At 41.9% G+C, this 24,557-nt stretch overlaps 1 protein-coding gene across 2 annotated transcripts in view; it reads left to right on the top strand.

Moving 5' to 3' along the window:
* acaca (acetyl-CoA carboxylase alpha) overlaps positions 1–24,557 on the top strand; it is a 206,279-nt gene that overhangs the window by 72,980 nt on the left and 108,742 nt on the right. Inside the window, exons 29-36 of one of the 2 annotated variants that reach the window (XM_068008234.1) lie at positions 1,445–1,468; positions 7,146–7,289; positions 7,457–7,559; positions 9,648–9,755; positions 12,244–12,300; positions 13,346–13,390; positions 16,115–16,156; positions 20,371–20,586. In XM_068008234.1, the coding sequence (XP_067864335.1) occupies positions 1,445–1,468; positions 7,146–7,289; positions 7,457–7,559; positions 9,648–9,755; positions 12,244–12,300; positions 13,346–13,390; positions 16,115–16,156; positions 20,371–20,586 (739 nt within the window). The remainder of the gene's footprint in view (positions 1–1,444; positions 1,469–7,145; positions 7,290–7,456; positions 7,560–9,647; positions 9,756–12,243; positions 12,301–13,345; positions 13,391–16,114; positions 16,157–20,370; positions 20,587–24,557) is intronic. The other variant, XM_068008235.1, reaches the window with a different exon arrangement.

The following is a 24,557-nucleotide window of genomic DNA, read 5'->3' as shown; positions in this document are numbered from 1 at the left end:
CTGTCAGATGAAATGTTTCAGATGCAAAGGCTTGAATGCTGTGAAAATAAAAATGAAATGAAATTCTCTGAGCTGATGGTAAAGGCTAAGAGAAATTGTGATTGCATGTGTATGAGGATCAATCATAACTGGAGGGAGTGTGCAGGCTGCCGTTATGCGTTTGCATTCACTGGAGCAGACTGAGGGATGCTGGTTACAGGTGCCTTTTATGCTGGATCATACTAACCACATAAATTCCAAGGCAATTTGATTTGAACGATTACAGATTATGTTCTTACTGTGTAGGTAATTGTCTGCATTTAATTCTGTATTAATTGAAAGAACCAAAATATCAAAAATAGACTTGGTTTAAAAAAAATGACATTCAATCTAAAATGCTGTAACAATTTATATTCAAATATTGTGATTCTTAATCTTAAAAAAAACATTTTACTCGTGTGTGTGTGCGTGCGTGCGGGCGCGCGGGTGTGTGTGCTGTATGTCTATATGTGTTTTCTCCTGCTATCTTGCGTAGCTGCAAGTATTCAGGGTTTACCCACTCTTTCCTATACCTCTGAGGTCCCAATTAAGAAGCCTCATTTTGAGATTGAACAATCCTAGCTTATTTTGTTGCTCCTTATAGTTCATACCTCCCAACAGCGGGAATCCATCTTGTTGCTCTTCTCTATTGCTTGTAGTGGATGCACCCTTATCCCAACCATAGCAGGTGGATTTAAGTGATAGGAAGCCCTGGGACCTGAAGCTTTGGCCACCTGCTTACAAGGCCACTAATTTAGTGGCTGGACTAAAGGCCATTGCAAAAAGGTCAGCTTCTTAATGTTTAAAACTATTGTGCCATATAGACTATTGCCACAGTGATACTCATAATATGGACCCCAGGCCATTGTGACTCACTGCCCTTTTACCTGGGCTCTTCCGGAGCACTGTGTATCTCTGGGTCTGCAATCACAGCTCACTAGTACAAACAGAGAGTTAGTGGTCCTCAATTTTAAAAAGTCAGTGAGAAAGGCTATGTAATGGATTTTTGTTTTAGTTACTGCACAACTGTTGTGACATGACTCAGCCTTCTCTGCCCACACCAATAATTAAACAAAATTAAAATAAAATACTTATTGGTAGAATTTTTATTGTAAATAAGGGTTTACGCAGTAAGTCTGAACAATATAAAGATCCATTGCTTTTGCACTGAGAGAGCTGAATGTGCACTTTAAAGCAGGTCTGTACCTGTTGCAGCTGCTGCAAATCCATGATATTGAGAGAGAGAGAGAATGTGTTTAAAAAAAATAAATTGCTTGCATCACTAATTGATGTGCATCATTTAAAATAATGAATTCTCTTCCCCCCCACCCCCCCCCCAACTTTGCTGATTTGAATGTGAACTCATAGTCCAATCAATCCTCTGTTATGCTTCTTCACTAACCTGTCAGTAATTGTTTGATTTCAGAGGGAACATCCCCACACTTAACAGGTACTGTACAATCATTTATTTTCTAATTTTACCTAATTTATAAAAACGTACAATTGAATTCATTTAATTTGGAATTGAATTACTAACTTGGAGAGGGGAAGGAGATTTCATCTCTGCAGAATGGGATTAAGATTTTGTTATACCCATATATAACGCACAAGGGAAATCTTCCCTCATAGTTGCTGTACCATTTGCCTTCCCTGAGGTTTTGGCCTTTGTTATTCCTTGTTGCTTCCTGCAGTTAGTGATCTGACTCCTTACTGACTAAACTGGTTGTTTTATACACCTAGTTAGCTTCTAATTACTGACTGGATGTGTGTTGTCAAATGTAAAGATATATATGCGGGGGGGGTGGTGGAAGGTTGGATTTTAACAGTCGGGACCTGACTGCCATTTTAACGCTGGCCTGAGTGGGGAAGCGGCTGCAGCTTTCCCGACAGGCCGAAGCTAGGGGGAGGAGGATCAGCAGGAGAAGAGACCCTGCCAGGTAAGTTTATTTCTTTCCTTTGTGGGACCCAGAGGCGCAGGACCTTACATTTAAGGTTGAGTTTGGAACCTAAACTAGTTATTGAGCACTGTCTGAGTGAGGTCTTATCTTTAACTGTGTGAGGTTAAACAGAGGGCCCATCTGTCACATTTGAGATTAGCACTATTTGAAGAAGAGCTGGAAGTCCTCCAGGTGTCCTCACCAACATTTCTCCCTCAATCAATGCCACCAAAAAACAAACTTAGCGCTCATTCATCTCCTGACTGTGGGATGTTGCTGGTACAGAATGGCTGCTGTTTGCATACATGCAATCCAAAAGTACATCATGGTGTGAAGTGCTTTTGAGACAATTTATTTTATTTTACTTTCATATTGCAAATAATTATTTTGGGAGCAGGGCCAAGGACGTGGGAAGGCTTGTGTGTTTTATGCAATCGCGTACAAATTTATTTCAGCACAGTTTAGGCAGCAGCAGGGAGACATACGTGGCTTCATATGTTCATTGTTTTGTCCATGAGGTATGTATGGCAATGTCTGCAAGGTTGGTACCTGCCCTCGAGTCTCCAGATGCATGTTTGGAACGGGGGTGTTATACAAACTTCAAATTGTTACCTGCACCTGTGAGGGACTTCCCACTTCTCCAGGATCGGGTGTATTGAGTGAGCTAATGAGCCTAAAATATATCCATGTACACATTTACCATTAAAGCTGAGTCAGTGACCAAGGAACAGGTCGGAAAAATACAGGCAAATCTTGCCTTTATGATTACATTTCCTGAACAGTGTGGCTGTGCTCAAGGAGAAGGAATGTATCTTTCCTTTTCTAGTTTTAAAAATAAAGTACTTTTATTGTCTTGAAAAAGGGTTTTCCCTCTAGTTTACTGTTTACAATGAAAGATTCTACTGTGAACAAGGTGATTTTGTGATTTTTGTTGGGGCATCTGTTTTAAAGGTAGTCAGTCTAGTAGAGTCTTCTGCTGTCTACAGCGAGGAGGGTCTCACTACCCGAGTTAAAGGACTCCACCCACCTGACTGGAGCGTGAAATGACATATTATTACTGGCAGTCAGGAGGAGTAGTTAGGGCACTGAGTGTGGAATGTTAAGTTACCCACAGAAAACCCAGGATTCAAGTTGCTGGTAAATCCATTTACATCTGTTGCAAAAACCAGCAATAAAATGACATTGATAATAAATATTTGAACTGGGGTGTATACAGCTAAATATTTTTCTTGGTCTGGATCAGAAAATAGGCTCAATAACTTATGTCACGGATCCACTCCCATTTACCATCTGAAGTGGGCCTGGGACATTAATTTGAAATGGCCGATTTATTGCATAAATGCACACTGAGTTATTGTTAATGTCAGGGAGCGCAGGGCTATTTGTAATAGGCTGTCTGTTCCTGAGTCTCTTAAGAGAAAATATTTTTGTTTCTTATTCCAGATGAGTAGTTTTGAGCCAGCGTTACTATTATTGGAAGTTGAAGCCCCAGGGGTCCAGCTCTCCCTATAAGCTATATTTCAGCATTCTTTACACTGTGTTGAAGAATTTGGCCTTATTCAAATTTCTAACTGAAAATAGATATTAACTTGATTAGCCCTGAATGAAATATGCTGTCCCTACTATATTGCCTGATCCTTTATCAGATAACCCTCTAGATTCCCTGATTCTTTAACAGATAATCGGCCGGTTCACCCAAGAGTCTAAAGCAAATTAATTTTTTTTCCTCAGTATTTCCAGTGTAAGTACGATCTGCTGAACTGGATATGATAAACCACTTTACAATTTGGGCTTTGGATTGTATTTTATTTATGTTTTATCTTTGACCTGATTAGATGGGCCAGCAGAATGTGCCTTTTTGAAATTTAACATTTAATAAAAATAGTACTCCATATTTTTTTTCTTTCCTGATATGCCTCAGAAATGGCAACGTGTGTGCCTCCAGTGGCCCAGTTTGCTGTGGTACTGAGCTGAAAGACCCCAGGTTCAAATCCTGAAATCTCAACCAGGGTGGTAGCAGGGTTGCTACAGCTGGCTAGAGAAGAGAAAATGAGCCAGATTTTTCTTGCCCTGTTCACAATCTAGTGAGCCTGGAAAGAGTTTGTGGGAACATTTGATATGGTTTGGAAGTGATGCCTTCCGGTGTCAAAAAGCCTGCTGGTACTCCCTAACTGGACTTGCATGTGATGAATGGCACTAGGACGAATAATGGACAGTACCTGTGGAACTGTACCTCAGTATGAGTTAGTGTCTTGGGGATGGAGGTGGGGGAAAGAAATAACAACTGAACTGCAGAAATTTGATCGTTTGCACTGTGGGACTGTGATGTGAGACTGATCTACTTAATTATATGCAGTTCCAATTTAACGAGTGAAGGCGTCACACTCTACATGATCAGGTAGATTGGAACCTGGGACCTTCTGCTCTTTATGGCCCAGTATAGAGCTGAGGTGCCCATTAAAATTGAATCCATTTTACCTGCACAAGTGATTTCATTTATTGTGCTGGGAAACACCTTGTCCCTGGTTACATTAAGCATTCCAGAAAAATGATTCAAGACGTGCTTCAAATACAGAGCATCAGTATGGAATGGAACCTAACTGGACAAGCACTTCATATGGCAGTTTACCAGCTGGCTGCAGAAATCTGGAACTTTTTAACTCTTCTGAAAAAAATTTTTCTATCTACACAGAATGTACAGCACAGAAACAGGCCATTTGGCTCAACAGGTCCATGCCAATGTTTATGCTCCACACAGCCCTCCTCCCACCCTGTCTTGAATTAGGATATTCAGAGTTTTAATTAAAGGGCAATAGTTTTTTTTTAGCTGGGTGTTGAGGCCTGGATTCATAGATTGAAATTTGCTTTTGGTAGTATGTTAATTTTTGAAGTTATATATTTACATACCCGGCTCGGAGGGTCAGTAAGAACAAGGGTGATGGGATGTGAATCTTAGTTCAGGTAAAGGCCTGGGACTAGTAGGTCATGGTAGAAGTGTGGAGGCCAGCGCACCATACGGGTATGATAGCATAGTGGTTATGTTACTGGACTAGTAATCCAGAGGCCGGGACTAATAATGCGGAGATATGAGTTCAAATCCCGCCGTGGCAGCTGGGGAATTTAAATTCGGTTAATTAAAATAAAATCTGGAATAAAAAGCTAGTATCAGTAATGGTGACCATGAAAATACTGGTTGTCGTAAAAACCCATCTGATTCACTAATGTCCTTTAGGGAAGGAAACCTGCCGTCCTTACCTAGACTGGCCTATATGTGACTCCAGACCCACAGCAATGTGATTGATTCTTAACTGCCCTCTAAAACGTCAGTTGTCAAGAAGGTGACTCACCACCACCTTCTCAAGGGCAATTAGGGATGGCAATAAATGCTGGCCTTACCAGCGACGCCCATGAATGAATTTAAAAAAAAAAGGAGAAATCCAGCCAAAAGGTGCTAAAAGTGTGGATTATGATTTTAGCAGTGGAACAGGAAAGGTGGGGGCGATGTTGTGGAGGTAAAAAAAAATCGCCTGTGATGAATTGGATGTGGGGTAAAGAGCAGAGCTGTAGTTGAGCAATGTGCCAAGGTTTTACATCTCTGGGCTAAGCCTAATATGGCAACCTCGGAGAGACAAAATGGACGCTGGAGGTGCTTGGGTGGGCGTCGAAGAGGATGGTTTTGGTTTCGCAGATATTAAGCTGGATGAAGTCTTGGTTCAGCGCAGTCTTAATGTTGGATATGCAGCTGGAAATGGTGACAGCAGCCTTGGAAGAAGGTGGTGAGATAGAGCTGGAAATCATTAGTAAATGCGCACCCCTCCTCAAAGAAGGAGCTCGGGATATGCCAAGAAATATTTTAGTTATTGGTAAACTACAAAGTACTTGGAGAAACGTGTGCCAGCACAGATTTCTAAAAGGCTGGTCATGCATGACTAACCTTATAGATTTTGATGAGAAAGTAACAGGATAAATAAAGGAAATGCAGTGGATATGGTTTATATGGATTTTCAAAAAGCATTTGATAAGATCCCATTGCTAGACTTGTAGCAAAAATAATGGTACATGGAATAAAGGGGGGTGTGGTGAAATGTTAGAGCAGTGATTGGAGGCAGAAAGCAAAAGATAGGGGTAAAAGGAAGTTTCTTGGATCAGAAAGATGGGGTTAGCAGTGTTCCACAGTGATCTGTGTTGGAATGACTGCCGTGTACATAAATAATCTGGACTTTGGAAATGAGAAAACAATATTGAAATTTGCTGATGAAACCAAATTGAAGGACATGGCAAATTGTGGTAGTAAGGATTGCAAAAAACTACAGGAGGCTTAGATAGGCTAGCATTTTGGGGTTGGGGGAGAATATATCTCATTCTCGTAGGTGAGGTGGTGGAAAGGCTGTTTTGGAACTGTAGAAATATCCTGTTGTATTCAGGTGGTTTACTGTCTGGAACTGACTTGTGTGCTTTATTTCCCCTTGAATTTCCAGACTCCCCATGAGCTGGGAAAGGTGGGGGCATTAATTCTGGTACCTGGGGTGTGAATTGATCTGACAGCAACAGTGATTAGACTTCTAATCTGACTTCACTGGTGTATAATACTGAAGCTGCTCAGATGCAATGGGAACCTGGTTGTCAGCAGGGTCAATGCTTACCCACATAGAGGGAGTGAAACTACCTGGGCTGCTACTGTCAGACCTCACTGTGGTTAGTCATAGGCTGGCGATTGTAGAGCCCTCCGAACAGGGTCCCTCTTAGCCCTCAATGAGGAAATGGTGTAGGGGAGGAATCAAAAAAATGAGGTGGAGAGAGTATGGAGCACACAAAAATGGAGGGCTGGGGAAAAAGCTGTCTTATACAAATATGATTTTTTTTGGTGGTTTGGAATTGTCATTTGGCCTGTTAATCATACAGGATCCCTGCTTCTAGATTGCTTTATATAAAAGCTGCTGTATTGACTTGCTGTGCAATATAAGTAATGGTGATGCATCTTATGATATTCCTTTGTCAACTATTTAATGTTAATTGACATGAGTAATTTTAGATGAATGCATTCACACATTTATTACTAATATTGCACAATATGGGTTCAACTCATAAATGTGTTACTGTGCTGATGGGATTGTAGGGCTTCTTTCTGTAACACTGCAATGAATTGCCTCTCCCATGGTCCTAATTGTTCATCATTATGTTCCAATCCAGAATGTCTTTCTCTTCCAACTTGAACCATTATGGGATGTTCCATGTCGCCAGTGTGAGTGATGTGCTGCTCGACACTGCTTTCACTCCACCGTGCCAGCGCATGGGGGCAATGGTCGCGTTCCGCACCTTTGAAGACTTCGTCAGGTAGATCATATGTTCTTTTTTTTTGAAAGCTTTAACTTCTAGACTTTTCTATATGTGAAAAGGACTGGTTATACCTATATGTAAACTTTTCTAAGTGTCAGCTTTTCTCTGTTTGAATTTTGAATTCTGGAACATGTGAACAATTCTATCTACTTCTGTACTTTCAGAAACTTTCAGGATGTGACGAGTTGCTTTTCTGACTCACCCCCTCCAAGCCCCACCTTTCCTGAATCAGGACATGCCTCCCTGTATGATGACGATGACAGCAAGGTAAGTTGCACAGACTCAGGACTATGGGTACATGGAACATCAGATAGCAAAGTAGCCGAACTCCAAGTGTGCAACGTCATAGCTTAAGCCTACTTATGTTAAACTAGAGTGGCATAGTGGTGAGAATAATTTGGACCATTGAATAGCACACTTATTTCAGACTCTTTAATTCGTAGTAAGTAAAGTTATCATATAAATGAGCATCTAACAACATTTCTTTCAGTGTATAGAATCAAGAAGAAAATTGATGAAGGGTCCTCAATTCTTTTGACCCAATGACTGCGGAGGATAGGCTGTCATATACTGCATATTTCTTGCTTATCATAAACATTACGTACAAGTTATATCCCAAATTTTAGTATGATTCATAATACAAGGCTAGTGGTTAAATTTCCTGCTCACTCACTGAAAATAGCAGTGTAACAGAGTTATATATCAGATTTGATGGCGTTTGGCATGGATTTGCTGTGCAGATGTGGAATAAGAATTAATATTTTGGAGCGTTCACAGTAAAATCAATTTTGGATGGCATTGATTGAAAGTTGTTTTAAGTGTACTGTCCTTTCACCCTCGGTGGCTTGAGTTCCAACCCGCTTGGATGGATGGGCTGAAAATCTCTACTCTGCTTGTTAACAGTCACAGTAAAATGTTTCATGGGCTCTCTGTACCCACCTGCTAGTGCATGGAATCTACATCACAACATGGACAATAGTTTGGCACCAATTGGCATTAAGTAAGCAAATTTGCTCTTGGAGGGCATTATGGTTGATGGTGTTGGAATTGGAAAAGTTGCAATGATGCTGCTCTGAGACAGGTTTTTGGGACAGATTAGGGGGAGCACTACAATGTATATAACTTGTGGGGTAACTGACCTGAAAGTGCTTGGTACAGAAACTGCATCTGAAAGGAATACCATACCAATTCCCATCACTGCCATCTATCACATTGATGAATGCACCTTCTTTGCAGCTGTGTAAAGAGTACTGTACATTGTGTAAAACCTGTTCTATACTTGATCTTGGAGTGCTTGGTGAAAATATTAAGTCCAGAGAGCAATAGTTTTCCATTCTCCATCACTTTAATGATGAACTGTACTTCTCCTCCCCCCACACCCCCATGTCCTCCAGTTCCTGCCCCAAAACAGAACAATCTTCACTCTGGAGGGTTTGAGGCTGAACTGATGGCTTGCATTGCAGAGATGTATTCCTTTACCCTCTCAGATGGAAAGTGGAGGTAGGTGTCCAGACAAGAAAGGAGATAAAATTGGAGAGATGGCAGGGACAAGAACAAATGAACAATCTTGGAGACTATTTCAATTGTGTGAGGAAAAAAATCAGTCTGAAGAGGAAAATGATCTTTATGGTAGGTGAAAATGGGACATCTTGAAAATCCTCATGAAAAAGCACAAGGCAAAATCCTTCGTCATCAGCAGCTACACTTAAAGCCTGATTGCTTGCTGTTGAAATAAATTGAAAGCTTTTCCTAGCTGCACTGGACGTGTGGAAGAGCTTCAAGCAGCTGAAGCTCCTACCACTGCTCATGTGACAAGTGTCTAGTGCCTGGCATTTTCTCTACATGTTATAAAGTGCCATGACACTTTGAAAGTGCTAAAAGAATCTCAAAATAAACTAAATGATGCACGGACCATACACTCCTAACAGTTCTGTTTCTAAGGCATCTCTTTGGTCCCAAGGTTCCTGTTTTACTGATTTTGTAGGATTTTGGGATAGTGCCCTGGGTATATATGCCTGTGTTGAGAATTCCTTCTCTCAGATTTAAAGATGAGTCTTGCTGATCTGGATAAAGATGAGTCGAGGATCTGGAGTCTCTTTCCTTTACTTAATTCTGAATGTTACACTTCTCATCCAGCCATTCACACGACTAACACAGAAATCAAAGAGAGCTATGTGTGGCCTTGTTCTCTTTTACAGTAATATATGCACGTAAATGGGGTTTCCACCACATTTCCGACGAAGTTATAGTGAGAGCAGCTCTGAGGAAATTCCCGGCCTCTGCATTTCCATAGTGTGCCGTGGCATTGTTTAAACCCAGTCTAATCACTTCCGCCCCTGCTTTTTAAACTTGCAGAGTATGAGAGACGAACCCATTCATATCCTCAATGTGGCCATCAAGATTGACAATGACACTGATGACGATTGCCTCGTGACGATGTTTGGAGATTTCATGCACTCCATGGTGAGTACACGTGTACAGTCTCTTTCATTATCATTATGTTGATATAGGGTTGTCACAAACGCCTATCACAACAGTCTGCTTGCCCATGACTCCAGTGATGTCTTTGGGAAAAATAAGTGATAACTGTTCACCAGCAAGCTTTTGATAGTGCTGACCACTCCCCTAATGGTTCAGTTTGTAAATACACAGTCCAGTGTAAGACTGGATCATGCAGACCAAGAGGGTTCCAGATTCGACCGTTGGTCTGTGCTGAATTAGTTGATCTCAGCTGCAGCAGCAGTTAGGCTATCCCAATTGGTTTCAGTTCTCCCGGCTATGGAAAGAAAAAAATTGCATGAGGGCTGCCACCCATTACTCAGTGACCGCTGCTAGAGAGTTTGTGCATGTTGGACATCAGGTGAGGCCAAGATTGAGTTCAGCTGTGAAGTCCTAATGGTTGAATAGCTTGTTGTCTTGACCCACGTGTAAAAAAGAATGGGCACGATACCAGAGGATGGCCAGTGCCCATAGAACCCTACCCTAGTTCCTTCAAGAGAGGTGTAAAATTGCTGTGGGAGGGTATTAGAAAGTTTCATTGATGCAGCATACTGTGATGTTTAGTGATATGATATGGGTTTATGCCTCTGTGAGGTTGTCCAAGGAAATGCTCTGAGCAGAGTATGGCACGGGGATGTAAGGATGAGACCTACTCTACTTTCCTACACTTGCTATACTCGGTGAGCTCAAAATGTTGCAGAGGCCTATAAGCAGGTCACCTGTCCTCCCTCACTCAAGGAATAGTGCAGCGTATTGAGCAGCAGGGGAACTTCTTTTTTTTAAAAAAAAATTAGAACTTGGCGTTTAATATTTATAATTGTGTCTTGGGGGTTGACCTGTGAAAGAGGAAGAGGCTTGTTGGTCTTCATGACCTTTTTCTTCTCCTAAGAAAATCATTTTTTTTTTGTGTTGTGTTGTGATTATCCTACAAAATATAGAGAAACAAGTGTGATTGGGCAAGACATCTCTGAGATTCATGGATGAACATTTTCACTTGGGCATTGTCCTACACGGAGAGTCCCTAGTGTGAGGCAGTCGGTGCAGGCTGATCAGTTCAATTTTTTTTGACAAAGTGAATTTCAGTGTTTGGATGACATTTTGCATGATTAGGTCATTTATGTTACGCGAACAGCGAACTTCCTTCAGGATTTATGATCTGTCAAGGTTCAAGAAATAAATTTTAAAAAAAAGGAGCTTAGCTGAAAAATAGTAACAATGTTCTAGAACAAAACCCTAATTAATCATTGTTTATTATTAATAGAAAACTTCCTCCATGTTACTAGAGGTTGCAATGCAACATTGGGTACATTGACTCCAGTCCCACACCAATGTAGTCTACTCTTAACTGCCCTGTGAAGTGGCTTAGGAAGTCACTCAGATGTACCAAACCTGCAGTGGTTCAAAAATGTGGTCTATCACCACCTTCTCAAGGCAACTAGAGATGGGCAATAAATGCTGGTCTTGCCAGCTCCACCCATATCCCAAGAATGAACTAAAAACATTTAAACTTTCACTGCATTAAAGGCACCATATAAGTGTAACGTTCCAAGGTACTTTTACAGAGGGTTAGAACAAAATTGGGAGAAGAGTTGGGGAGGTGATCAACGGTATGGTCAAAGAGATAGGTATTGAGGTGGCATTTGAAGATGGGGAGAGGTGTAGAAAGATGAAGAGGTTTGGAAGGTACAGTGCAGTAGGCCAGACTCTGAGTGTGGAAGGTGTGAGCTGGGACATAGAACAAGAGCAAGAGGAGATCGCAGACATAGGGTGGAGCGAAGCTACAGAGGGATCTCTGAATGAAGATGAGGATTTTGAGAGTAATGCACTGAGGACAGGTCAGCGCGCAAGAGGTGATGGGTGAATGGAACTAGAATATTTTAGGATGCTGGCAGTGGAGTGTTAAAAGTTTACGGTGAATTTACACAGCATTCTGCAACATCTGGCTGGTGTCATGCATTCAGCCAACCAACTGCTGCTGGTTATGACAGGAGAAATTTGTGTGTTGAAGTCAGCTGCCCCATGTGGATATTGAACCAATGTGTTCTGTTCTGAAAGCACCATTCTTTCTGGGATACAGTTCCATGGATGCTGGCAGCCCTCGAGTACCTTGTTCAGGTGCCCATTTTTCACGTGTGAACCTAGACAGCTAATGCGGCTAGACTATTCAACTGAAGAAGGCATCACAACTAAGCCCAATCCCGTCATCGTCCAATATCTAAATACAAGCATTTTCTAGCAGGAGTCACAGAATTGTAGACCGCCCCCCCCCCCCCCCCGCCCCCCCCCCACCGACTGAGGTGTATTATCTCAGCGTTGATTGGAGAATTGGATCTGGAACCTTGGGGTCTGCCTTTACCGACTTGGTCACAAAAAGCCCACGTGTTACTGTATGGTGCACACACTGCAAAGAATGACTGAGAAACTTCATGACATTGTGGGTTTTATTTTCCAGAGATCGATTCTGTTTGACCATGGTATTCGCCGCCTGACCTTCCTTGTGGCTCACAAGGTACAGTCCCTTCACCCTTGTCAAAGTATTCCCATCTATTTCTAACAAACATAAACCAATTACAAAATGACTTGAATAGAAAATAAAATAAAAATGTCATCAAACTGTGCAACTTAATTGATTAAACCTTTGACCGTCTAATTTAGTGGATTCCTTAATCCAAATCCATTTGTAATAATAGGATATAAATGTAGTCAGTTCTGTGTAATTTGCCTCAAAGCGGCTCTGCCCTATATTTTTGCATGCCAAGCTGTTAATCGGTAATGTAGAATTATCTTGCATGAAGTGCAGGAAAGGAAATGATAGAATGTGGAAAAAAAGAATAATTTCTATATTTCAAAAAATAACATTCCGAATAAACTCATCAAAGTTGAGGATTTGCTCATTTTTTCTTTATTGCTGGTTCTTTCTGTGCCCTGATTGCCTCTTTCACAGTACTAGGAAAAGGCTTCTCATTCTAATACAGCTGACTGTCTTAGTTTCTCTTCCCCTCCTTCCTCTCTTCCACGACCCCTGCCCTATTGCAATGCAGATCATCCAATCATAACACTTCTTTTTTAAATTCCTACTCGTCCCCAAGCTCCCATCATAAACTAAAAGTGGCTCCTAGCTTTAACACATTCTTCTCACAGATCCCTACCTTCTAGCCATCCATAGACCATGTGATTTGTATCCACCACAACTCCCACTCGTTTTTTACACTCCTTGCATGTAGCATGACTTGTTTCCAAGTACCACAGTTTTGTATAAAAAGTTCCAACAACAGGGAAATGCTGACCTGAGAGGTAAGAAATCACTTGTCTTAGCCACTCGGTATCATGGCTTTTCTAATGCAACAAAAGTATTTTTAAAAAAAACAATGTCCAGATCCACCAGCTTTTAAATGTAATTCTTGGTCCAAATGGTATTAAAATGCAAGCATTTTTAAAATGTGAGATTTACGGGGAAGAGCAGATTTAATATTTAATTGTTTAATAATTGAGCTTTGATTCTCCTACTAACAGCTAGATCTTGTCCACTTTCTTCATTTCACTTTATCCCAAAGGATTTCAGGAAACAGTGCAATTATGAGGTGGATCGGAGATTCCATGTAAGTAGCCAAGAATTATGGAATGATTTCTAGGACACATTCTTCTCTGTTCGTTAAATGACAACTGATCATTAAATGACTACTGCGATTTTTATAAATTAATTAAAATTTGTCCTGGTTTCATTCACAGTTCAGTCCATTATCTGAAGCTCCTATTGCACCTCGTCTGATAATGTGAGCAGTTGCCCTTCTTACAGGCTTATCCCTGTATGATGGCTGCTAGAACGTACCCTCAGATTTTTGCCTCCCTCCCTGTTGGTGAATGAGCTTCTGTTTGGCATCTCTTGCTGATAGTATGAACTTGATCTGAAGCTCTGTGGATGGGGAGTCATGAGGATGAAGCAACATCCTAATGCTCCATGGTATGGCACGTAGAAAGAACAAAGGAACTTACATTTATATAGCGCCATTCACAACCTCTTTACAGCAAATTAAGTACTTTTGATGTGTAGCCACTGTTGTAATGTAGGAAATGCAGCAGACAATTTACACGCAGCAAGGTTCCACAAACAACAATTGCAATGAGATCAAGACCAGTGATGTTGGTTGAGGGATAAATATTGGCCAAGGCACCAGGGAGAACTCCCGTGCTCCTCTTCGAATAGTGCATGGGGTCTTTCACATCCACCTGAGAGGGCAGACGGAGCCTCTGTATTCCCTCAGCCTAAATTACATGCTGAAGTCTCTGGAGTTGAATATAAACCAACAATCTTCTGACTCAGAAGAGAGACTGGGCTGCCACCCACATAGGCACACCAAATGACAGTTTTACTTAATATATACTTTGCAATCTTTTAGTTCAACTTTGCATTATATAAATATGTACATACTACATGAGTAAGTACATCCATAGGTGCCAGCTTGCTCAAAACATTACGGGAGCAAGATTGAATCCGACTATACGCCTGCACAGTCGGGCAGTTACCAACGAATTCTAATTTTCTGGAATCCGGAGAACCATGATGCCTGATGGATTGGCTTCCTGGAATGTGGGATATTTGAACCCCTATTTATCGCAAGCGTTGGCACCGAGTCCACCTCATAAAAGCATAAAGGCAGTCACTTCATGTGATTTCCTGAATATTAATTCTTGGAGAGCAGTTGCTCTTTTTTGCTCCCTCTAAGTTGGCACATATAGATTGATATGGTAGATTGTACAGCTGAAGACAGAAAGCACTGCTGCATAGTATATCTTTGTTCAAATTCTGTGCATTACTGTAACAGCTTGATGCACATTTTACATGGTGTCTCAGAAAGATTATTGAAATTGCTGGCTTACTTTGCCTGTCCTGGTGCTGATAGCAAGGCCTTTTTGTTTCAGCTTTGTATTGGAGTCCATTTTGCTCTCTTGTAATGACCTATATTAAAACTTCAAGCTATCAAAGCATGTTGTTTTGGGATTTAGTGATTTCCTTTCCCTTCCCACACTACCTGGTCTTTTTACAACACAAAAGCAGAGTGAATTTGTGCACTACTCCCCAGAGTTTAATGGGTCAAAATTGCGCTGTGTGATATTTTCTTATGAAATTTCTTTGTCTTTTATTTTAACATGTGTTAAGCAGTTTGCTTTCAAATTGTGACAGAGGAGTTTCACACGAACATGGTGGAATGCATTCATTCCTAATATTGCATAGTGCAATTTCAACTATTTAATGTGCTATATTTCACTTTGTCTCACTTGCATGGAGGAGAGACCCACCCAGGCTGGTTGATGGTTAGTGTTGGGTACAAGTGGCCCAGTGGGTGGAACTCAAGAGCTCCTAATGCCAATGTGTAGCTCAGCTCTTATCAGCTTGCGAATCTGTCCTCCGTTCTTTTGATTAATTTTCAATGGATTCTCTGAGTATGTAAAATGCATATGCGATTTCTTTCTCTTTTGACGTACTTTTCTCATTAACGAATAAAACAATCCACAGATACCGTACTTACTAATTTTATTTACTGTCTCTGTAATAAGCACCATGGGGAAGTGGGCAGGGGGTGCATAGCTGGTCCAATAATTATGTAATCTCTCTTATCAGCCATTTAACCTGATTATCAATGTAATAACAAGCTGAAATTATTTTTTTTGCTTGTTTTCAAATTTCCTGAGTTCCAGGGTGTCTTGAGCAGTTAAATTAAGCACATTATTATGATTGTCTAAGTAATGGCTGACTGCTCTGCCACAGCAGGGGCTAATGACCTCCATAGGCACTGCTGGATATTCAGGTTCAATTTGATGTAACTGGTATTGACTTCGGGGGGGTAAAAAGAAAAGGCTTTCCCCAAAGCAGACATTAGGTAGCACTGATATCAGTTTTAACAGAGCAGTACCTTTATATGGCGATGATATTTTCCTGGCAATTGGCAGTACAGCCATTAAATATCTCACAGCCATTATCCCAACAATTGCGTCAGCCAGGTTGCATTTGCAAAGCAATAATGCCAAGTCTGAAGGGAGAAATAAAGCTTTAAAAGCTGTTTTTTTTATTGTTCTGGAGGAAGCAAAACTATGTTAATGATTTTCTTTTTATGGCTGCTGGAGCAATTTTTCTTCTTTCAGAAATACTATCAGTGGCTTGATCCACTGTAGTTCTGTGGGTGCTAAATGTGATTTATTGTGGTTTTTTTCAGCACTTGATGTTTCTCTTTTTTCTTGTATGTCTACATGTTGGTCACAGGCGCTTAACGTGGTATTTTAAAGGTAACATTTTTTTTTTCTTCTCTCATCCTTCTTTCACACAGAGAGAATTCCCCAAGTTCTTCACTTTCCGATCAAGAGACAAGGTAAGGCACACAACAGAATTGAACTTCATATCATTTCATAGAATCTTACAGTGCAGAAGGAAGCCAATCGGCCCATCATTTCTGTACCGGCTCTTTGAAAGAACTGTCTAATTAGTCCCACTCCCCTGCTCTTTCCCCATAGCCCTGCAAATTTTTCCTTTTCAAGTATATATCCAATTCCCTTTTGAAAGTCCCTATTAAATCTGCTTCCACCACCCTTTCAGGCAGTGCATTCCAGATCATAACAACTCACGTAAAAATAAAAAAGTGCTCCTCATTTTCCTTCTGGTTCTTTTGCCAAATCTAATTGTAGGTTTTGTTTTCAAGTCAGCGTTGCAATAGATGGCTTTTGAAAACAGGGGGCTTTGTATTAGATTAGATCAGAATTTATCAAAAGTGCAGAGGAGAGGAACCAATGTAGAAACTACCAACTGAATCAGTTTGGCAGTTACTTGAAGAAAGGCGCACACGTTAAGCACTGGCAGGCTCATCAATGAACTAGAATATGAACAATTTAAATGATTCGTGTTTATTCTCTAAAAGAAATGATAGGAAGAGAAACCTTGCATTTGCATAGTGCCTTTCACGACCATAGGAAATCCCAAAGCACTTCACAGACAATTAAATACTTTTGAAGTATAGTCACTATTATAATGTATGGAAACGGGAGGGGGAAATGAGGAGTTTCCAGTAAATCTCAAAGATTGCCTGAGGCTGCATTAGGGTTCGGGTTAGGGGAAGGAACAAGTAGGAGCTGCATTTAATCGATGGTTTGGTATATCTGGCGCAGAATGGATTTGATCCAATGGATGTTGAGCCTGCCCAAGCCTCGTACAATTAGGACAGGCTCATGGAATTTCTGAATATTCTTAAGCAGCCTCACTTACCCTGTCCATTCACTCTTATGGTTTGAAAGGACACATTGGAACAGTGTACAAAACCTTTCTGCCTCTGTGCATTGTGGACCATTTTTGTGACCAGTTTGTTGGGCAAGGAGTTCCTTTTACCTTTCTCTGTCAAACTGTTACCCTCATTTCCCCCCCCTGACCCTGTCCTCTATCCAGAAGGTTCTGACTGATGCTGGGCAAGGGTTATTCTTAATGTGTGAGCCTTGGCAGTAAGTCTTGCCAAGTTACTCAACCATTGGAAGGGTCAAATCACAGCCAAACTATCCTCGCCGAGAATCAGAATGCAGAATTCTAGTGGGTGCTGCTGGACACTGATCAGGAACAGAAAGCCTGCTTGATATTTCCCTTCCCACCTCACTCACCCAGGGGTGCAGAGGCCAATTGCAGCACCCCTGCCTCTGCTCTGGTTGAGATCAGATAACTTAGCAGAGACCAGAGATCGAACTTGGAGCCTTCATGGTCTGTATGACTCTGCTACCTACTGGGTTAGCCAGCTGCGCTGTCTGTAGTGCAGACTGGGATTTTTTTTTTAGAAACCTTTAGACATTTCTTGAAAACTATCCAACTAAATGGAAACATCATTTTTGTATGAAATTTCACAGCAAAGCTCACTGGTTTATAAGAACGTTTAAAAAGCACAGACTGAAGACAATAATTTAATGAGTATTTGTGCTAAACTTTCCAGGGCCGGATCCACATGTTTCTCTGTTTCTATATTAATCAGTCTTCATTTGATATCCTCCACACTCCGCAGGCCGTATTGTCAAGGGGGAGGGGATGGAAGAGATCACTTTGTTTCAGATGCGTTTAATGATGTGGCACACCACACGTAAGCCTACTCCCTCAGTTCTTTTCTCCCAGCTCCAGCGGGAGTTGGTGCTGCAGCTCCTGCCTATTCAGAAAAGCAGTTTTGGGGTGACTTAACCAGCAATTTATTCTGTGCAATGGTTTTTTAAAAAAAAATGTACCTCCAAGTTGGCTGGATCAGCTTCATTGTTCATGCAGATTTATCTGAAATTTGCAATTTTCCATCTAGAATGTGTTGATAATAAACATACATGTTAATCAGCAATCAAGTAGTCAGCAGTCTCCCCTCACCCCCCATATCAGATTTCATCAATACACATAATTTTTTTTCCAAAAGCTAACACTAAATGTCTTCCACCTGAAAAGAACCAAACGGTTAATAATGATACGGTTGGCATATTTCTCTTTCCAAGTACCTGTAGTAGTTTTGAAAACCTATTTTAAAACCTCAATTGGGATGAAATTGCGCAAGGAGGGGTTAAAAGGTGACTGAAAGAGTGGCCACTGATGGTGGAGCAGGGAAGGTGAGAGGAGCAGTAATTTAGTGTTAGAGGAGAAGATGATGCAGGTGGGATGTGCGGTGTGGAATCTTATTCTGAGACGTGTAAGAATATCACAGATTACAATTCCTCGGCGGTTTGCAATGTAGGATATTTGTGTTGCAGCATTAATATCATGGTGTAGAGAATCGGATATGGACTAACAGAGCCATTATTTGAAAATGTGTCATTTATAAACATTTATGAATTCAAAACTAACACTGGTTTGTATAGTTAGACTTAATACAGAGAAACCAACGTATAGCGCGGGAATAACTTAAACCTCAGAGCATTCTATAAGTCCAGATTTGAGTTGATGAGGTGCAGTGTCCTAGCATAAAAAAGCTCAATCAAATGGCACAGCAGGGTGCGTACGGACAATTGAGTCCTTTACTTTGTGAAATAGATTTTTCTGTATTAAGACTTGTGCGTCAAACACTGCGTTGTTAATAAATTATGAGGTGTAAACTTATCTACCCAGTTCATGCTGTTAGTTTTGGTGTGGCATTAATGACAAGTGTTTGTAGCAGGATGTGAAGCTTTTATTTAAAGCAGGTCATCCTGAGGATGAGATGTGTTAACTTGGATCCGTTGCAGCGTCATATGTTGACTTATTTTTGGCTGGCGGAACTGTGTTTTATAGCAGACTGGCAGTGTTTGAGGTTTTAGAAAGTTCTATGGTGTTAGAATTTGAAAATATCTTGACAGATAATATACTGACTCATACGATTTAAAGCACTTGAGAGTTTTGCAATGATGAGGAAAGAAGGCAACGTTTGAAGACACACAATGGAATAGCTTCTTCCTTTTACCGCTTGGGTATGAATTATTGGAAGGGAGGGGAGAGCCAGTAACAGAGTCTACCTGATTTTCCTTTCATTTGATTAAATAAAGGGAATATTTAATTATGGGCGTGTGATTGGAACCCCCCCCCCCCCCCCCCCGCTGATTTTTCTGTTTTGCAAACCGCCCAGGCAATAATTTATGCCCAGATGGTACAGACAAAAAAATCTACCTGACTATCTTAATTTACCAACAGCCGGGATTTCCTCTTTCTCCAGGTAAAATACTGTAATTTTTAGAATCGTGCTCAGGGTCACTGTCTTTTGCCAAGTCCAGAATTGGACTGGGGAGGGGGTGGAGGAGAATGGGGACAGGGCAGGACAGAGGGAGAAAGATCATGCCTTGAGCACTGTCATTTGTTGCTGATTCAAAATTCATCAAAAGCTTTAATAATTAATGTCTCCCTTTATAAGCCACAGAAGTGAAAGAATCAAATTAATTTTAAAAACCATTTAGGGAAGTGGACAGTGGTTTTGCAAGATGAGTTTGGATGAAGAGGGCCCTTCTCCATTTTGATCTCATTTTTCCAGAATCTAAACTCCCATTGCAACATCTAGCTGTTTCTTATCTATATTTGGTGTTTCTGAGTTTGGTTTAGGAAGAGTGGCATCCATATGTCCACTCCCCAAGCTTACATTGGGTCTATGATCTGCCATCTGGAAAAGGGAGCTGGTTTAAATAATGTAAATGCAAAGAGCTAGCACATAAACATTGCTGTCCTGCGATCCAAATTACAGAAATGCCTTTAAATAAGTCCAGTATCCTCAATCAGCCTTCCTGGCATCTCTTTCCACTGGCTGATCACCATCTAGCTAAAGGAATACCATCTCATTTATTGTTTCATCCTGCCCTAATAATTGATTCTAAGAGATTGTCACTATGTTTTAAAATCTTAAAGCAACAACTTCTATCACGTTGTGGTGACCAGATGTGTTAGTCTGTGCGTGTGGGTGTGTCTCTCCCTCTTCTCTTTCTGCTTCTACCTCTCTCTCTCTCTCTCTCTCTCTCTTTCTCCCTCCCTTTCACTCTACCTCCATCCCACAATCACACTCACAGTAAAAAGTGATTCTAGTTCAGTTTTGTTGAGTCTGAGTTGTAAATTCATTTTTTTTTCCAGTTTCAGGAAGACCGGATTTACCGACATCTGGAGCCCGCCCTGGCTTTCCAGCTGGAGCTGAATCGAATGCGGAATTTTGAACTCACTGCAATGCCATGCGCCAATCACAAAATGCACCTGTATTTAGGCGCAGCCAAGGTGGAGACGGGGATTGAGGTGACCGACTACAGGTTCTTTGTACGAGCCATTATTCGGCACTCTGACTTAATCACCAAGGTGAGTCAGCCTACAACAACTTGCATTTATGTAGTACCTTTAACGTAGGGAAACGCCCCAAAGCACTTCACAGTAATGTAAGGGAAAAAAATGAATGCCGAGCCAAAGAAGGTGACCAAAAGCCTGGCCGAAGAGGTAGGTTTTAAAGGAGGAGAGGGAGGGAATTCCAAAGTGAAGGGTCCAGATGGCTGAAGGCTTGGCCTCCAAGGAGCGATCTACCAGAGGCCAGTCAGGAAGGGAGAGTCCTGGGAAGGTGTTGTAGGCGATTACAGAGAAAGGTTGGGGTGAGGCCATGAAGGAATTTAAATGCAAGGATGAGAATTTCAAATTTATATATTGGTTGGATTAGGAGCCAGTGTAGGTCAGCAAGGACAGAGGTGATGAGTGAGCAGGCTTTGGTGTAGGATAGGATACGGAGCGCAGAGTTTCGGTTGAGCTGAAGTTTACGGCAGGTGGAGCTTAGGGGACTAGCAGGAGAGCATTGGAGTATTCAATTCTCTGGAGGTGACAGCGGCATGGATGAGGATTTCAGCAGCAGATGGGCTAAGGCAAGGGCGGAGGTGGGGATCTGTTACGGAGATGGAAGTTGGCAGTCTTTGTGATGGAGAGGATATGGGGATGAAATCAGTGGAAAGGGTAAGGAGTTTATGGCGGGGGCTGAAGACGATGGCTTTCGTCTTCCTAATGTTTAACTGGAGGAAATTGCAGCTCATCTAAGACTGGATATCGGACAAGCAGTATGACAATGCAGAAGCTGTGGAGATGTGTGGGTGTTGACAGCATACATGTGAAAGCTGACCCGATGTCTGAATTTCCCCACCCCAACGAGCAACATGAAGATGAGAGGGCCAAGAATAGACCTTTGGGGGACTCTAGAATTAATGGTGCGGGAGCAGGAAGAGAACCCATTGCTGGAGATACTCTGGCTAAGAATGGATTTGGAGTGGAGTGAAGCAAGGATAGTCCCAGTCCCACTGAGCTGGACAATGGAGGAGAAGTGTTGGAGGAGAATGGTGTGGTCTACTGTGTCAAAGGCTGCAGAGAGGACAAGGAGGAATAATGCACCAGTCACAGGGGATGTCATTTCAGACTTTGGTTAGGGCTGTTTCAATGCAGGGGTGGAAATCTGATTGGAGGGGTTCAAACAGGTAGTTGCAGGAAAGATGGCTGCAGATTTGGGAGTTAACAGCTCATTCAAGGAATTTGAAGAGGAAAGGCAGATTGGAGATTGGGCAGTAGTTTGCAAGGACAGAGGAGTCAAGAGTGGGGTTTTTAAAGACGGGGGGAGGGGTGGGGGGGAGTGATAGTTTTGAAAGGAGGACAGTACCTGAGATGAAGGAACCATTTACACTCTCAGCTAGCATGGGGGCCAGGGGACCAGGGGGTGAGTCTCATGGATGAGATGAGGTTGGATGGAGCCGAAGGGGAGATGGGAGAGTAACTAGAGGGAGACGCAGGTTCAGTCTTGGGGGTGGGGGAAGTTTGGCTTGAAGGGGAAGGGGGGAAGCAGCAGAGGCAGCTGAACGAATTGTCTCCACCTTAGTGACAAAGAAATCCACGTTGGAGATGCGGGTGGAAGGGAATAAGGATTTAAGGAGACAGTTGGAAGTGGAAAAAAGCTGGGGTTATCTTTGCTCTCCAGGATGATCCTAGAGTAGTGGGTAGTTTTGGCAGAGGAGAGTAAGGCTGGTATGGTCCAGCCAGATCTGGTGATGGATGCTTAAGCCATTTGTGCGCCAGATATGTCAAAGTCTGCGCCCCTTGAACTTGAGTGAGCAAATATGGCGGCCATATTGGGGGAATGGCTGAGATGGAGGAGAGATAAGATTTTGCGGCGGACAAAGATATCAAAGGTGGAGGTGAGGGAATGATTGAGAAAATCAACAGCTGCAGAGATATCATGGGGACTGATTGGCCAAAGGCCAGATAGTTGGGAGTTTGGAAGTGAAGTTGTAAATGACTTGGAAGAGAGTTTTTTTCCAAGGACGGATGTAGAAGGAAGTCTGGTTGCAAGGTGGGTGCAGGGACGTGGGTGGTGAGGGATGGCCTTGTCAGTGAATCAGCCTAGCAGGGCCCCAAATCCTCAATGTAGTTTTGACCATTTAAGCTTGGAATAAACGTGATATGCTTCTCCAATAGAAGTCACACGATGAGTTATTTTATGTGCTGTAATACTGAGGAGCACTCCACAATATTAATATACCTCCCAAGTCATTTTTTATTTTACTGCATTTTAATGTAATTTTTGATGGTCTATTTCACTTGATATGGTTTTTCACATAATTTGAAAAACCCCCTCGAAAAGTTGAACAAGCATAAAACTGAGAGCAGGTAGCACATTAATTAAAATTCCTGTGATGCTTTAAGCAATATGATTCCACATGGCACAAACCTGTATTTAAGGGCTGCTGCTTTTTGATTTAAATACTTTTTTTTATAGCCAATGATTAAAAGTGACCTTTGTTTTGTTTTTCAAATTTTGACTGGTTTAATTATTTTCACAGTTAATTGAGAAAAATATTGCTTTGTGCCGACTTTGTTCTTACTGTTTTCTTTATTTTGTTTAACTGTGTCTAACATATGGGATTTTAATTGAATTTGTTTCTTTTAATTTTCTATTTTCCATTGGGAGCTCGTCCCTTTTTGTTTAATGCCAGTTTTCTCCACGCCTTTTCTGAAGGATTCGATTCCTTGACTGGTTACGGCTGCACAAATGCCAGTTACCTTCTCGCATTTTGCTCGAGTGGACCTTACTTTTTGAGTGTGGGCCTCAACACTGAGCATCACTAAGACATTTCACCATAAAGGCATCATAGCCAAACCTGATGCTATTCTCCCCCCACTGTCCACATGTGTACTCCTACCAGGTGTTGCTGGATAGTGATCGGGAGAGGGAATGCTGGCTGATTTTTACCGAAGTACCCCTACTGCTATCCCAGATGAGATTAGCAAACACAGCTCAGGCCAGGAAGTGATTCTTGGGCCCAGCTACTCATTGGATAAACTTGCTGAACCATTGGGGAGAATCAGCTTCCCTTTTGTTTTTCTATTAATATTTTTTCATCATTCTTCGTCCATCTGCCTGACAAAGCATACATAAAAGGACATGTCTTCGGCCTGCTCGATTGGCTGCTGCCAGTGCTTCCTGTAATTAGCCACCAGGAGGTGCTTTTTCATATCCTCTTCTCCCTTTACACTTTCTCCTTTCTCCTCCCTCCTCCTCTCTTCCCCCCCCCCCCCCCCCCCCCCCCAACCCAACATATAATTACCGAGGTGGGATGCAGTCTTCACTTGGCGCTCTCCTGCTCAGCGGAGCTCAGATTGGGTGTCGAGTCGAGCGGAGTTCAAACCAACTCCAGTCCTTATTGTCGGGCATTGCATGTTCACCACACCGTGTCACCACTCACTGAAACCCAACTATCAATTCTCAGCAATGTAAGAACTCTTCTGAGCGCAGGGTAGAAGCATATTATCTGGTGAGGAAACTGTGTTTCATGTGCTGCTTGTGACGTGAAAGTGCTTTACGCTGTTCCATTCTTTATAACTATTGACATCCATGTTGAAGGACCACGAACACACAAAAGAAAAATCTTTAAACAAAAGTCCACAGCAGCTAGAACTTGGCATGGACCTTTCAGAAACTTTCAGAATGCAGCAAGACCTGGACAACATCCAGGCTTGGGCTCATAAGTGGCAAGTAACATTCGTGCCAGGCAATGACCATCTCCAACAAGAGAGAGTCTAACCACCTCCCCTTAACATTCAACGGCATTACCATCGCCAAATCCCCCACCATCAAAAGCCCGGGGTTCACCATTGACCAGAAACTTAACTGGACCAGCCATATAAATACTGTGGCTACAAGAACAGGTCAAAGGCCGGCTATTCTGCGGCGAGTGACTCACCTCTTGACTCCCCAAAGCCTTTCCACCATATACAAGGCACAAGTCAGGAGTGTGATGGAATACTCT

Source organism: Heptranchias perlo, chromosome 28 (assembly GCF_035084215.1).
Source record: "Heptranchias perlo isolate sHepPer1 chromosome 28, sHepPer1.hap1, whole genome shotgun sequence".
Lineage (NCBI taxonomy): Eukaryota > Metazoa > Chordata > Chondrichthyes > Hexanchiformes > Hexanchidae > Heptranchias > Heptranchias perlo.
The sequence above is the reverse complement of the archived record's forward strand: the minus strand, read 5'-3'. Positions and strand labels throughout refer to the sequence as shown.